Source organism: Seriola dumerili, unplaced genomic scaffold (genome assembly GCF_002260705.1).
Source record: "Seriola dumerili isolate Sdu_G_001 unplaced genomic scaffold, Sdu_1.0 BDQW01000468.1, whole genome shotgun sequence".
Taxonomy (NCBI): Eukaryota; Metazoa; Chordata; class Actinopteri; order Carangiformes; family Carangidae; genus Seriola; species Seriola dumerili.
In genome coordinates, this window is record NW_019174723.1 from 2,914,561 (window position 1) to 2,929,457 (window position 14,897).

The 14,897-nt window shown below is 39.8% G+C and overlaps 1 protein-coding gene across 1 annotated transcript; it reads left to right on the forward strand.

Annotated features, from left to right (window-relative positions):
* Window positions 1-5,212: 5,212 nt before the first annotated feature.
* On the forward strand, window positions 5,213-11,622 carry LOC111235099 (olfactomedin-like protein 3B). The gene is made up of 3 exons (XM_022763421.1): window positions 5,213-5,323; window positions 7,281-7,593; window positions 10,678-11,622. Exons 1-3 carry the CDS (start codon window positions 5,213-5,215, stop codon window positions 11,460-11,462), a joined length of 1,209 nt encoding a protein of 402 aa, XP_022619142.1. The 3' UTR covers window positions 11,463-11,622.
* The last annotated feature ends 3,275 nt before the right edge of the window (window positions 11,623-14,897 follow it).

Consider the following 14,897-nt stretch of genomic DNA (forward strand, 5'->3'; position numbering starts at 1 on the left):
TATAGTTTTTTATTTATAGTTAGATGAAAATTTGACAACACACTATTATGTAGTTGTACAGATACACAGGCATTTCATTTGTCAACAACTATAACGCCACCTGTGACACATCCATATGCGAAGGCTTATGTATAAATAGATGTGCGACAGTTTAGTAAAACACAGTTGTAATAGCATTAAATATCTGCTACCTAAAATTGTAATTGTTGACCAATACTGTACATTTATAAACACTTAAAATGTCCTTATATCTGCTTACAACTACACTACAGTGTGTTATAAACCATTTATTAATGTGCTGCTATATCCTAATACTAAATAGGAGGCGTTAACATAAAATGTTAGCTGTTCTGTGGTAACTCTTAAGGTTACCTCATAGATGTCATTTTAATCCATCCCTGAGGACAGATCATTAAAAATCTACTGTAAACCAACTTTAAGGACATTTCTTATTATTCATATATCTGAATATATTCAGAAGTCAAATACAGAAAATGACGCATTTCTTCTGTTTGCTGATTTTCACACGTTCTTGATCCATGATTGGTGTCGACTGTAGTTTTTACAACCTTCCCAGATTTAACAGTTTGATCATAAGAGGTCTGACAGGAAATGAGACCACTCTAGGGTCTAATTGACCATCTGTGTGCATTTGTGATATTCCACTTCCACTATTTATATAAACAGTCTTTGATGTTAACGAATATTTGACCTGCTACATATGGTTTTTAATGACTGCGGTAGCTCTCAAGTGTCTTGTTAACCTTTGGCCCCCACACTGTTACTTGAATAACATGATTAGTTGTTTTAAATATATATTTTATGACCTATTGTTTAGCAGATTGTGTTTTAACAAGTATAAAGTATAAGTATTGAGTATAAAATAGTGAAAACTAACTCCTTGTCAACAGCACTAAAATGCTGTTTACACATTGTTGAATCTGATCGAACATGTAATATATAATAATATATCAGTCAAGGATAGTTTTTCTGCAGAACAACAATTTTTTGCTTTGGATACTTTAAGTAGATTTTGGTCAGAGTGCTTTTACTTGAGAAGTATTTTAAATGATGCATGCATGATTTATACTTATAATGGGTTACTGTTGTATTGGTACCTTTACTAAGTCTAAGTAAAGGATCGGAATACTTCCTCTATCACTGTTGACTTCACATAAAGACAGAGACTGCCATCTTGTGGATAACTTTATAAAGGAACCATGCACAACAGTGGCCTCATAAATCTTGCCACAGGACATTTCTGTTTTCTTTCCCCTGAATAAATTGAATCAGTGATACCCACCCCTCAACAAATGTCTGAGCAACAGTTACACCCTTTCATTGTTTATCAGCCCCGAGCTAAAAGGTTATGAGACTGCAATATGCTGATGCTTAGTAGAACATAATGAATCCTGAGTGATGCTTTGCCCTTTGATCACATCACACAACTCAATGGTGCAATTAAGCCAGTAATTAATAATAGATTAAAAAAAACCCACATTGAGTGGCAGGCAGTATGAGATGAATGCTTCAGATCCATTTAGCAAAATGGAAAAAAGGGGGATAAAACTGTAAGTACTCACATCAGTCAGAAACTATGATTGAAGAAGAGGCACATGAACACACACGATTTTACAGCCGCTGGCCTGTCAATGCCCTCGCCTGCCGGTTCCAGACAGGCAATGTGATCCAGATTAGATCAAACTCTAGGTTGCCCGTTTCGATTCTAAAAGCAGCACTTTGTTACCATGACGACACTCACAGTCTGGTCTGCTGTCTGCAGGCACAAAAATAGACAGGGATTGTGGTTCAGTTCAGGACTTGCTGAGATGATAGTTGGCTGGAGCCGGTCGAAAAAGAGCATGATTAGACGCACTGTCATTAGGCTGCAGAGTATTCGGCACCACACTTCAATCAAACTATGATGATACAGTAACAAACTGCAAGCCTGGGACGTGAACTTTTCTGACTTCATGGTTTGTTTTCTGATGTGTACACAGGCTTCATGATTCACAGTTATATCTTATATGTGTACACAGGCTTCATGATTCACAGTTATATCTGTTGTGACTGAGGTCAGTTGTGGTGCATCATGAGGTGCAAAATGACTAAAAGGAGATGCAATATCACCACAAACGGGTGCAAAAGAAATCCAAAACAACAATAGATCAAGACAACTAAAAAGATGCAAAATAAGAGACACAAAGCAACCACAAAGAGATGCAAAGGTAACAACAAAGGGATGCAAATTGACTGCAAACGTTGCAGCATAGACATAAAATGACTACAAAGACATGCAAAACGACTACTACTATCTGGGGGTCTTGCTCCTGTGTATGAGTGGTGGGGGACCTTTTATTCGTTTGTGTCCAGGTGCCCGTTGTCTCATAATTTGTTTATGTCTGCATAATGTTTGGAGTTACTAATCACAGCTATTTATTGATATTAATTCATATTAGAATATTTAGAATTATTTATTTGGTATTCATTTATCACACTGAAAACACAATGTAACTATTAATAATGTATAGTTTGTTATTAGCAGGGCTTTACATGTGAGTTTTAACACATTTTTACTCTGTTTATAGTGTCCATCAAGCTGGAGCTTGACTTTTGATGATGTCATCAAAGGGTGGGCTCACAATAAAATGCTGCAGGAATGAGTCCTATAACCCAGAAATTAATAAGCATTTTAGCACTTCCAGGTCCCTTGTCCTTAAGCCTATGGGTTTTTTGAATGTGTTTTTCATTACATGCCTGAAATAAGGTCTGTGTTTAACGCAAGCTTAAGACATTTCCATTTCCACTATTACTTTTTAAGAGGAAAGCGTTTTGTAGAAGAGGTAAGCACGCTAAACCAAATGATAAGTTGGAAGCTTAGAGGCGGTGACGTTGAAGTCATAGTACCGTGGTGCAGTTTGTTTCTAGCCTAACATTAGCTTTTTAATTATGCCAATTTAGTCCTCAAAAATCATAGTTGTGTTCATTTGTGAAGATTGTAATCAATATATCACAAACTGTTGTTTATTACAGAGTTTATTTTCTGCAGTAATCCAAAAGTCAATGGAAAAATCCAATTCGCTTTTTGTTGAGGGAACCAGGGTGATACTAACTTCCGGGTTGGCCTACAGAAATACGCCATCCCTGCAGCACAATACTGAAACCAAAGCATGGTTACCATGGTAACAGCAAGTGCAGATTACAGTTTAAAATAAATGGAGGAATCTCTGTCAATTTTCTCAACAACCGCTCATCAAGCAATCACCTGTGAAGTTTGAAGTCGATTCGATGATCGAATGTTGTGAAAATTGAAAGACAGACAATGATTCCTCTGTTTTATCAGTAGTGCCCCCCCCCCCTTCTTTAAAATTGTACCTCAGTCTGACACCCTGAAACTTTCTAAAACCACCTCTGGGGTGAAAAGTCAGACGCTGTCAGTCACTGTGACTGTCTGTGTAATAAATGCACTCGGTCCGTTTCCCCCTGCAGCGAAGACAATCTACAGTGTACGCCAATGGCTCACATCAGGGCAATGCAATCTCCGTCCAAGTAGAAACAAAGTGTTATTGACTAGTTCTAGCTGTCGATTTGGGAGGGGGCGGATCAACTGTGAGGACCAGTGAAGCCATAAATGTTCGACTCTTGCTTAATTGGAACACACAATAGCCACTGCAAATGTTTTTGTCCCTCAACTTTAAAATAACTGCAGTTTGGTACAAGTTTAACAGTTTTTTGTTTTTTTCACATTGCTTTAAGATTCATTCTGCTGACACTGTCTCTGTTTTAACACTTCATCTAAACTGGACTCTTTCCTCCAAGAGTATTCTGGCATCTTCTTTTACTCTCTTTTTATGCACTAGCCTCATTATCTCGTTGTGTACTGTTGTTCTATTAGTATGATGATCATTGATTATTTTTCACCTATTGTGTTGTAAGTAATTTTTAAATTACCTAATACATATTAAATAATTACAGGGCAGAGACAGGGAACAACAGGCTTAGACTATAGTTTGTTAGTTAGTTAGTTGTTATTAGCCGTGTAATGCCAAACATGTGGCCCATACCACATGAAATTACAAGACACCACTAATTATCAAATATAAAAAAAGCAAGCATCGTCCGGTAATACAAACACCAAATGAATAAACGTCACTTCCAACATTATATGTACTTCTGTATACTTTCAAATAAAATTCTAAACAAATAGTTCACTGAAGAGAATTGCTACAAGCTTAAAGTTTATGGTGATAATAAAATGCTCTTTTTTTCCCCTCATCTCTCAGGCTCTCTACAATCAACTGGCTGATTTAGATGTTTTATATGTGAACTGTCAACTCAGCCTTTGTGCATCATCCATTTTGTCTGTGTACTGTGTTTTTCAAGGTAAAAGCAGACAACAGAAAACAAAATGGAACTAATTTTTTATGGCGCTGAGATGGAAAATAATCAAATCAAAATGTCATTTCATGATAGCAACAGAGAAAAACGTGTCACTTTTACTTGAGAATACAATTTAATATATCGAGTTTAACTGTTAGCATTATTATTCATACATTTACTGCATGCTGCCCAACAAACAACAGTAAAGTTTGTTTCTGAATAAAAGTATATGCTCCCTATTTATATGATAATATGACGGGACATAAAAGCTGGTCTAGGTGCTTCATGATCGTCAGATGGATTTTACATTGGATCCCCCAAAAGTATATTGCTGTTATATTTCATGGTGATTTTATAACATTTATCCAGGGACTACATATGGATTTATAGCCTGTTGGTTGATTCTGGTGCATTTACAGTAATGTTACTGTGCACTGTCCCATATGATTGCAGTATATGACATATATAGTGTAACAGTATCTAGATGTGCAACAAACACATACACAGAGCGTGTGGAGTACATTCATTTTTTTTTCTTTTTTAGGACAGCAAGGGGTAAGAGGCACAAGGCTCCTCCCTGAGAGTTTGTGAAAACATTCCAGCAAAGTGAGAGCGGTCAAAGAATTGGAAACTCTCAGAGCGGCCTCTTGCTCTTTCTCTCTCTCTCTATCCTTCTCACCTCTTCGCACATGTAGTTGCAGCAGCTGTATAAAGGTGTTTATAGGCTGTGTGAAACTCATAAGGACAGTTCTGCATCAAGGAGGAAAACCTGGAGAGTCCTCTGAAATCTGGACAGACTAAGAATCTCAGCTGTCCCATTAATCGGCTCACAATGAAGCCGGTGTTAGTCCTCCTTGTTTCCACAGCCTGGACATTCACGGGAGCCCAGTATTACTACCAGGGGCTGATGGATTATCTGGAGAACAGGTTGTTGGCTATTGAGGTAAGAAGCAACCCCCCCTTTAACTGACTGATAATTGATCAATATATTGTTTGTTTTTTTTCATGCATAAAATGGCAGCATACATCTCTCTGAAGTAAAAGTCATTAAAAAAATTAAATGAAAAACTAGTTGATACTTTTGAGTTCTTGATGTTTGCCTCCTCAGTCTTTTTATTAGAACTTAATGTCATAACTAACGCAGTCCAATTAATGCAATCTCTGCCCAGCTCATCAACTTTGCAGGGGCCTCTGGCAGAATATCAGTTGATGCATGCGGGGCTCTCCTTCTCATGCAACGCGCAGCTTCTGTTCGACAACATAACAGTTTCTGCAGCATTTAAGACAATGACACACCGGTAATGAGTACAAGGCCAACCTTTGCTTCCATGCCTTCAAACATCCCAGCAGCCTAACAGAAAGATGTGTTCTGCAATGGTAGAGTGAATCTGTATTACAACAAAGCGCCTCAGGGAAGAAGTGAAATTACTTTTACTATTACTATTATGTTTTAAAAGGGTTATAAAGCAGGATGGGTGCCATGAAAGACAGCAAGTAGACTTTGCATAAGGAAAGACATTTCTGTTGGCTTTAGGTGAGTGTGATATGAAATGCAAGAGGATTACATGTTTGCTTTCCTCAGGGAGTAATTTCACTGAACTTGAACGTATTCATTTGGAGAGCATTTTCAGAGTCTTGATGTTCTTTTTCATCAGCCGTGTGTCTGTGATGCAAAAATGACAAACTTAAAAATGTTATCCGCATGAAATGAATCATCTATTTACATCCTGCCCCCCCCTCCCTGCGGCTTCCCCCCAGTCTCATTTCCAATATGCTGGCTCAACTCCTGCATTGATATGAACATGGCAATTCATCTGCAAGTTTTCATTGAACTTTCATTTCTATTTGACCACAGGCCCACAGCAAGCAGAAGGAGAAAATGAAACTGAGGCGGAGGAGACAGTGCAGGAGCCGTCAGTTATTACATAATTCACCTGTCACTCTGGTTGTGTCAATCACATTGAGAAACACAGAGCTGTTTTCTATTTGGTGATGGTGATAACGCTTTGATTGAAACAGACAGACACATTTTTACCATCCGAAATTGATTATGTTAGGCAACACAGCTAGCAGCTTTGTGAGGCTGGTGCTTTGAGGTAAAGCATGCTGACAACCTCATGATGACAATGCTAGCAGGTTGATGTTTTAGCGCATATAATGCTGCGTTCATCATCTGCAGAATGGGAAGAACAAGGAAAAAAAATCTCTTTATTCCAACTTGGGAGTGTTTACACTTTTATCAAAGGTGGTTAGTTCAAGAGCTAACCTGGTAATCACACCTGTTAAACAACCTAAATTAGCTAGCTTAGCTATTGGTTTGTAATTAGCAGGCTGATGGGAATGTTATTAGTTTTGTAGGTGTTGTACTGCTCTAATCTGCTCACTGCCTCTTATGTGATAGGAAACTGTACTACGTTGTGAAGTGAAACAAGACAGCGTTAGCTATGGAGACACTCACACACCTGCACCATTCTCCACTGGTTCTCTTGTGTGAAGAGAACACACCACAACTCCTCCAACTCCTATGAGTTCCCAGTTCCCTTGATGCATAGCAGCCTCATAATTGCAAGGCTGTGGTACATCATGTGTATGAATATATATAAATATATAAATATATGTATAACGTGGTAACCTCATAACCTCATGGTGGCACCAGAGGAAAAGCCAGGGGTCACAAAAGGATTCATCCTGTGGGGACTATGAATATCCGCACAAAATTGAATGGACCAACAGACTGCAGTCCCTAAAGCCATGGTGCTAGTGTGGCTAAAAAGTTGAACAAAATAAAAATACTATTTTTTCCTGTTTAGCTGGCTTTTGCAAAAAAACAAAAAAACAACTCAAAACCTCATCCATCTTACCATTACAGCACTTGTTTTGCTCTTCCCATGTCCCTATAGGACCGCATGCAGTTTTGGCATGAACAGTCCCGTCGCTACCACACAGAGCTGCTGGACTTCAAAAAGCTAACTGCTGAGACCATGGATGGGCTGAGGAATGAGCACAGCATGCTGTTCAAAGACCTGGAGGGAGCTGCAGTCCGAGTGGACCGGGTGGAGCGAGAGATGGACTACGTGGAAACTCAGACTTCGCCCCGGGCCTGTGCGAATAAGGCAGACAAGGTGGTGGAGCAGGGGGTCTGGGGACTGCAGGAGAGCAGAGGAGTGGAAGAGGAGGAAGACGATTGGGAGGAGCTCCACTCCAGAGTCTCTGGTGAGCTGCAGGGAAATACAAACACACTTCAGCCCTGTGTCCTGTGCAGGATGGCTGCGTTTGATCTTTCATTTTCATTCATGACGGAGCCTTGGCACAGTCAGACCCTGTAGAATATATAGGATGTATGTTCTGGAGTTACAGTTAGCATTACACATCTCACCAGACACCATACCACCCCTTCAGCTGAGCTGCTGTCTCGGAAAAACCATGCCACTGGAAAATAGGAAACAAACACAGTGCTGTTACAAGTCATTTAACGGAGTGCTTTCAGCCAGTGGGCAGTCATGTTTTCCAGGAGAAATGTGGCTTGATGCAACTAATTTATTTCAGCAGAGCTACTGCTCCGTTGGTGCTGTCTGAGCCCGGCATTTGTCTTTATAATCTCCAGATCCAAAGATGTGTGCTGCCACAAACAATGCTGAAAAACAGCTACTGCACTGACTCATTTATTTAGGTAATACAGGGATTTATAACCCCCCTAAAGCCTGACATGGGAGGTTTTAAAATCAGATTTTAATTCCATGAAACACAACCGATTTTGTATTCTCTTTAGATTTCACTGAGTGTGGTGCATTAAGCAACAGATCTATATTTTTGCACCTAAGTGGTTCCAAAATCCAAACCCCTGATGACAGATCATTAAATTCCTTCTGTACCATTTATACACACTCTTCTTACATAGCAAATGAGAAGAGTATTGATGTCTTTATTTTTCTTGTTAACTTAATAAGAAAATCAATAACACATAAATAAAGCACTATGTGGTAATACCATTAAACCTCTGTTTAGAATCATAATGGTAGTCATGCTGTGCATAATTAAGGGAGATTTCTGGCATCCAGGCTTCTAAATACAAAGAGGATGAAAGTACAATTCATAATAATAAAGTCTTCTGCATTAGCTTCTGTGTGTGAGATCTCCTGGGCGATCTGGAGCTGTGTCTCTGCAGAGAGGAAGGACAGGAAACATGCCCTGAGGTCAGCGGCGTTACTCTCCCATCTCATGTTCGCAGGAGTGAGGTCTGCACACAGTGATCCATTGTGAACGTCTGTGAAGTGACCCAAAACGAACTTTACTGCATTGTGAGGACACCACTTCAAATTTGTGAGCATAATGCTTATATCGCTCCGGGACACATCAGTGGGAAATCCTTTGTTCATGTATTTTAATGAAAGCGCGGCATTAGCCTTACTTCTCATACCGAAAGCATCTCCATGCTGTCGGTGTGCTGCACTCATTCTTCCTCTCATTATGAGTCTGTGTGTCCAATTTCCCCCTGACTGGTTTGAATTTGCCTTAATTTGGAGAGTCAGATATTGACTGCTGCAGGGCTGCTTAAAGTTTCCTAAATGTTGGGCTGCAAATACACATTTCACTAGAGGGATGACTCTTTGCTGAAACTTGCTAATGGAACTAATAGGAATCTAAATTCAATCAGTATAGTTTGTTAACTTCACACCTGTGAGAGCCACAACATTTCAATTTCGGTACATTTAGCATCTGGATGCAACATTCTCCAGTATTCATTGATTTTACTGCTGCATTACTACATCAATTGTCATCATTGTGTGTCGCTTTACACATGACCTCAAACATCAGCCCAATATAAATGGTATCTTTGGAGAATCTGGGGATCGCCAGTTGAATTTAAAATAAACTTGAGTTTGTAATGACCGGCTCATCGGCTGGACAGAGGGGTTTCCTCACACAGACTCTTGATATGAGCGATGGGGTCCTACGTGGATTGGACTGCGCGTCCCCACATTCCGAAGCAATGTGCAATGTACTTGGCGTTTAAAGTTTGGAGAGTGGTGTCTCTTTTTTTTTTTTTTTTTTAACCTTTCCAAATCCAAAAACGCAAGACCATAAGTGAAAGGAATGGATAAAACTGTGTGATTTTCTTCTCTATCATATGCTGCAATCATTAGCATGTCCAACTTACTACCAACACTAAGAACAGAACGTTACATGCAAGGCCAAGGAATACATCATTAACAAACTTCGCTTGTTGGAAGAAAAAAAAAATCCCGTTCACGTCCAGCACCTCCACTGTGTTGTATTTCCCAACTGTGTGGAGGCCGATTATGGCTGCTATAGGAGTTTATGGTAGCGTTTGGAGCTCTGTTCTACTTTTTCTTGGAATTACCCCAGACAACTCCTGTCAGTAATTTTTCTTAAATAATACCAAAAAATTGTAATTAAATATATGAAATACGAATACAGTATGTCTGTGAGTAGATCAGTAGTGTATGTGATGTGTGTGTGTAGGATCGATGTGCAACACAAATAACAAACCGAGAATGGGGAAGACAATGAGAGAGACTACTCAGGTGCACCTTTTCATTGACAAAGTCTTAGCTCCACCCTCTGACTTCCTGGAACAAAAGGAAAAGCACAGCCAACCTAGAGGCAGTCAGTCAACATCAGATGGAAAAAGCCAGACGGAGACAATGTTTTCAATCAAATCAAGCTAACATTGATGCTGTAGCTTGATTAGCTCACATTCATTTTTTACGAATGCGAATTTCATGCAGACAGACAATGTTATTTGATGTGTATTGGCATAAAACTCTCCCAGTTGAATCATCTTTACAAAAGATTCACAACTACATAAGCAAATACCCTGCTCTTTGATACAAAGTCGAAGGTACAAACCTGTGTACATAACACTGTGAGGTAGTTTAAAATTCTGTCATGTGAGCCGCTAACGGGTGGAAGCTGAAGATGATAGTGTTGAGAAAACTAACAATACAATCTGCAACTTAAATCAATTAACTTTTGGATTCTTGGTTAATTTTAGATGAGTTCAGTAGCTAAAGTTGAAGCATTTTAAATTAGCTGTCGCTCTGATTCACATCTCTGACTGGCTTTTTCTACATGGCAATGACATCTGACCCGTCTGCTATGCCAAAATAATGGACAAAAACACTTCTCATTGACAAAGAGCAGCTCCTCCCTTCACAAAGCCTGATGGACACAGGAACAATACGGCAGATGGTCAGTTGTGCTCATGTTTTTTCCATAATTATTGCTCTTTGCACAAAAGCATTACCCTCCTCTTTGTGTTGTCTCTCACTGCAGACTGTGTGGAAATCATCTCTGGCATCAGATCAGTGAAAATCCTGAAGAGAGTGGGCGGTCCCAAGGGCGTGTGGACCAGAGACCCCAGGTCATCCAAGGTGTACGTCTTTAATGGGACATCAGGAGACATTATCTACCAGTTCAACTCGGTACGTGACTTTTCCCGCTCTCCAGGAGTCACTAGCAGCAGACAGATCAGGCTGCCCTCTGATTGGAGCGGTGCTGGTGGTGCTGTTTATAACGACTACTTGTATTACATACAACAGGAGGGTGATATAGACTTGCAGGTGGTCAAATATGACCTGCTTAGTGGCTCAGTGACAGATATCGCCATGTTTCCTGTGGACAGTCACGCTACTGTTTACAGCCTAAACTCAGAAACTGTTGCAGACCTCGCAGTGGATGACGAGGGCCTCTGGCTCCTGTACGCCACCAGTGACAGTGAACCAAACATCAACCTCGCAAAGATGGACCCTGCCACGCTCGATATAGAACAAATCTGGGACACCCGGTGCCCGAGGGAGAATGCGGAGGCGGCTTTCGTTGTCTGTGGAACTGTCTACGTCGTTTACAACACCCGCCTGCCCAGCCGCTCCCGGGTTCAGTGCGTGTTTGATGTCAACGACATGGTGATCAGCGAGGAGGCTCCCCTGCTCTACTTCCCCAGGAGGTACGGCGCCCACGCTAGTCTGAAATACAACCCCGAGGAGAAACAGCTCTACGGCTGGGACGATGGCTACCAAATAATTTACAGGCTGACCATGAAGAGGAAGCTCTTGGTTTGACAGCAGGGAGGTGGTGTCATTTTTTCAAAGGCAAGGATAAAAAATAGGAGCTTGTATCCACCTTATTCCTAATCCCATGACACTTTGCATGAGTTACGGGACTTGCAGTTATTACTTTAACAGAACAGACGTCTGAAATTGTTAATGATGTGCAACGTGTCTTAGGGATTTTTGGGAATTAAATGATACAGCATGCCAAACTTACACCGCAAATTCGCTTTCATGTCGAAAGTCAGATGAAAAGATTCATATCACTCTCATGTCTGCCACCACCATCAGTTTAGTCACTTACACTTTATATGTATGGATTAAACAAATGAGATACAACACAACATGTTGACTAGTGAGCTCTGGAGGTGCGATAAGCTAGCCTTTGGAGAGAGTAGGGCTAGCTGTTTCCCCCTCGTTTCCAGTCTCTGTGCTGGAAGTTTTTCTTTAAACAGGATAATATGATCATACCTCTTCCTGCTGCTGCTGCAGCTGCTGCTGCTTGATTATGAATCAGTAAAGTAGCTAGTGTACATTATTTGAGGCCACTTTTTCAGGTCGCGCTCCCTCCCTAGAAGGCCTCTTATTATCATATTATCCTGTTTAAAGGTGAGTCCCCACATCATTTATTCACTGTTATCTCTAAAAAAAAAAGAGAAAAAAAAGGAAGACACATGTAGCATGTTGCTAACTCTCACAGACACCAGTTCAGCGAAAGGAATGACACACTCGTTATTCATGGGGCTATGGGAATAAGGTGGATACTAAAATCTTACGGTAGCTTTGCACTTACCTCACATCCTGTAGACTCACTCACAGATACTGTTACTCAAATTTAGAAATAAAATAGCCTTTGAAAGTATTATTTATTAAATTTATCCTCTTCTTTTTGTGTAAATACAAAAAAAAAAAAAAAAAAGACACAAAAACGCCACTCAGTAGAGCCTGTCGAGTCTTACTGCTCTGTGGTGTGTGTGTGTGTCCTGTCCTCCTCTCCTTTAATTTGTCCATTTGATTCAGTAGGAATCTCATTTCCTTTGTGCCTCTTCCTGCTTGTTAAGCCACTGGCTGCCCTGTTATTATATGGTGAGTCTGAAAAATAACGATGGCGAGCCAATTTTTGCATAAGTCTTTTAATCAAAGCAAAGAAAATCAGGTCACAGAACCGATAACACATCACACCCCATGGGAGAAAAAAAAAAAAAACAACAACCTCTTCTCTGCTGTTTGATTTTCAGACTTGTTGAAACAAAAGAATGACAGTTTGTGGCAGAAATACTGTATGCTATTTCAGTTTTACTTTATTAAACACTGGGTCACTCATATTGTGAGTCTTGATAATGATCTAGAATCTAAAATGAACTCATAATAGACTCTTGTCTGAACTAACAACTGTTGATGTCAGTCACCAGAACATTTTCTCAAACATTTCTATTATTACAAATACAAAATGTTCAATAAAAAATTGGAAATTCAGTTCTATCATAACAATTGGAAGGGATACAAGATCATATCAAGAAACGTTACAATATTAGGCAAAGCTAGAAGGTCTTGAAACAGTCCATAAACTGAGTCAACTGATTTAACAGGTTTGTTCTACTATGAAAACACACCACATGATCATCATAAAGCACGTTTAAAAAAAAAAAGAAAAAAAAAAAGAAGGTGAAACAGAAACTATGTTAGTACTCAACCACTTGTTTCAAATTTTACATTTAAATAAGGTATTAGAAATATATGAATAATGCCATTAGTCTAGAGAGGAATTTCACCATCAAAACAACAGTGTGAATGAGCAAACACATCTGTGGAGGGGTGCTGATGCGATGATGGATTACGTCAAGCACAAACAATAATGCACTGACTCATTCTCGCTATAGCAAGTGCCAATTAGGGAAATGCCAGTGCTCTGTAGATGCTGACCCATCCACCCATCAGTTGCCCCCGCGCTGTCGTCTCAGCCTCACGCCCACACCGAGGCACTAAACAGCTCGCCCTGGGTAAACTAACCCATGAAGGAAATGGCTAAAACAGATCCGAACGGGGGTCTGCTGAATGCATCTGCTCACGTCTCCATGTCTGGCCAGTGACATTTTCACGAACTCTTGTGATATATAGCTCGCACATTGTGCTGCATTCTGCAACTGAGGACAGTTTGAGCTGTTGTATCACTTGTCCTCTGCTGCTGGATGAGGCACCAGCAGTCTAGACAAGTCTAAGCTGCGGCCAAAAACATTGTCACATATCAGATTAAAGTTGCTGTGGGCTGCTGCCCGAGATAATACAAAACCGAATGCTATTCAGTAAATGGTCCTCATATCAAAAAGAAATTATCTGTACAAGTCCGACCCAATATAATCTGTGAATGTTTCCTGGCAGTTTTCTTGCCTGATATCTTATTGATTCTGTAGATTAACATTTTCTGGCCTGAATGTACTGATTCTATCTGTGTTCGCCAATTACAACAAAAAGAAAAAAAAAAAAAAACTTTTAGTGGAGGGTAAAATGGAAACTGGAAGAAAATAATGTTAATCAAAGATATATGGAACCTAAATCACATAATATTTAGATTAAAAGCTGTTGACGGGTTTCCTGTTGTACACAAGGGAGGATGCGGCAGGGGGGTAGAAAACTCTTTGTCACATTGTGATGATAGCATATGGACAGTTTCAATATTTAAAAATACAGCAACTTGCGGGAAACCACTCAAATGATTGTTAGGAGGTGACTTTGTATGTGGCACTCATACCCACATTTCCAAACCAATTCCAATTTCTTTTTTTTTCACCACACACCACATGTTGATAGATAGATCTGTTAGCTACATGGATGGAAACGTAGCTTAATTTGCATATTGTTTTGAGTAATTTGGTGAAAATCTGTGCTGATGGAAACCAGTGCAAATGACACAAAGCCCACTCAGTACATGAGGCTAGCTCTTGCTAAGTTATGTTAGCTTAAAAATTTTTTTTAGCATTAACGAAATTCCTACCCGGCACAGGGTAAAAGCACAGAACCTCCCTCGTGATATCGAGTAACATAATAGTGATGTAATAGTGGTGAGATAGTGATAGCAACGTTGGCATGTATGAAAATCCTTCTGTTTATCAACAACGTATACTAGACACTAGATATATGCCAGATGTGTTAGCATTAGTGCAAAACTGCATGATAGATGCAGCGTATACAGGCAATTCATTCTTCATATTGTTTGTCTCTGACAAATTATTAGCGTAACAATGTGATATGTTTTCCATTCAAAGGCCATTCATCCGCCAATTCTCCTGTATTAGCTGTCACAGAGTCCCACATTGAAAATTTAAACGCATGTCAAACTGATCATCTAAGCATCGATGACAAAGCCTGACAAATGGTTGAAATATTCATTAACGCAGTAACAATGTGGGCTGTCTTAGCTGAAAAAGATAAGTGTATTTTAATCGACAT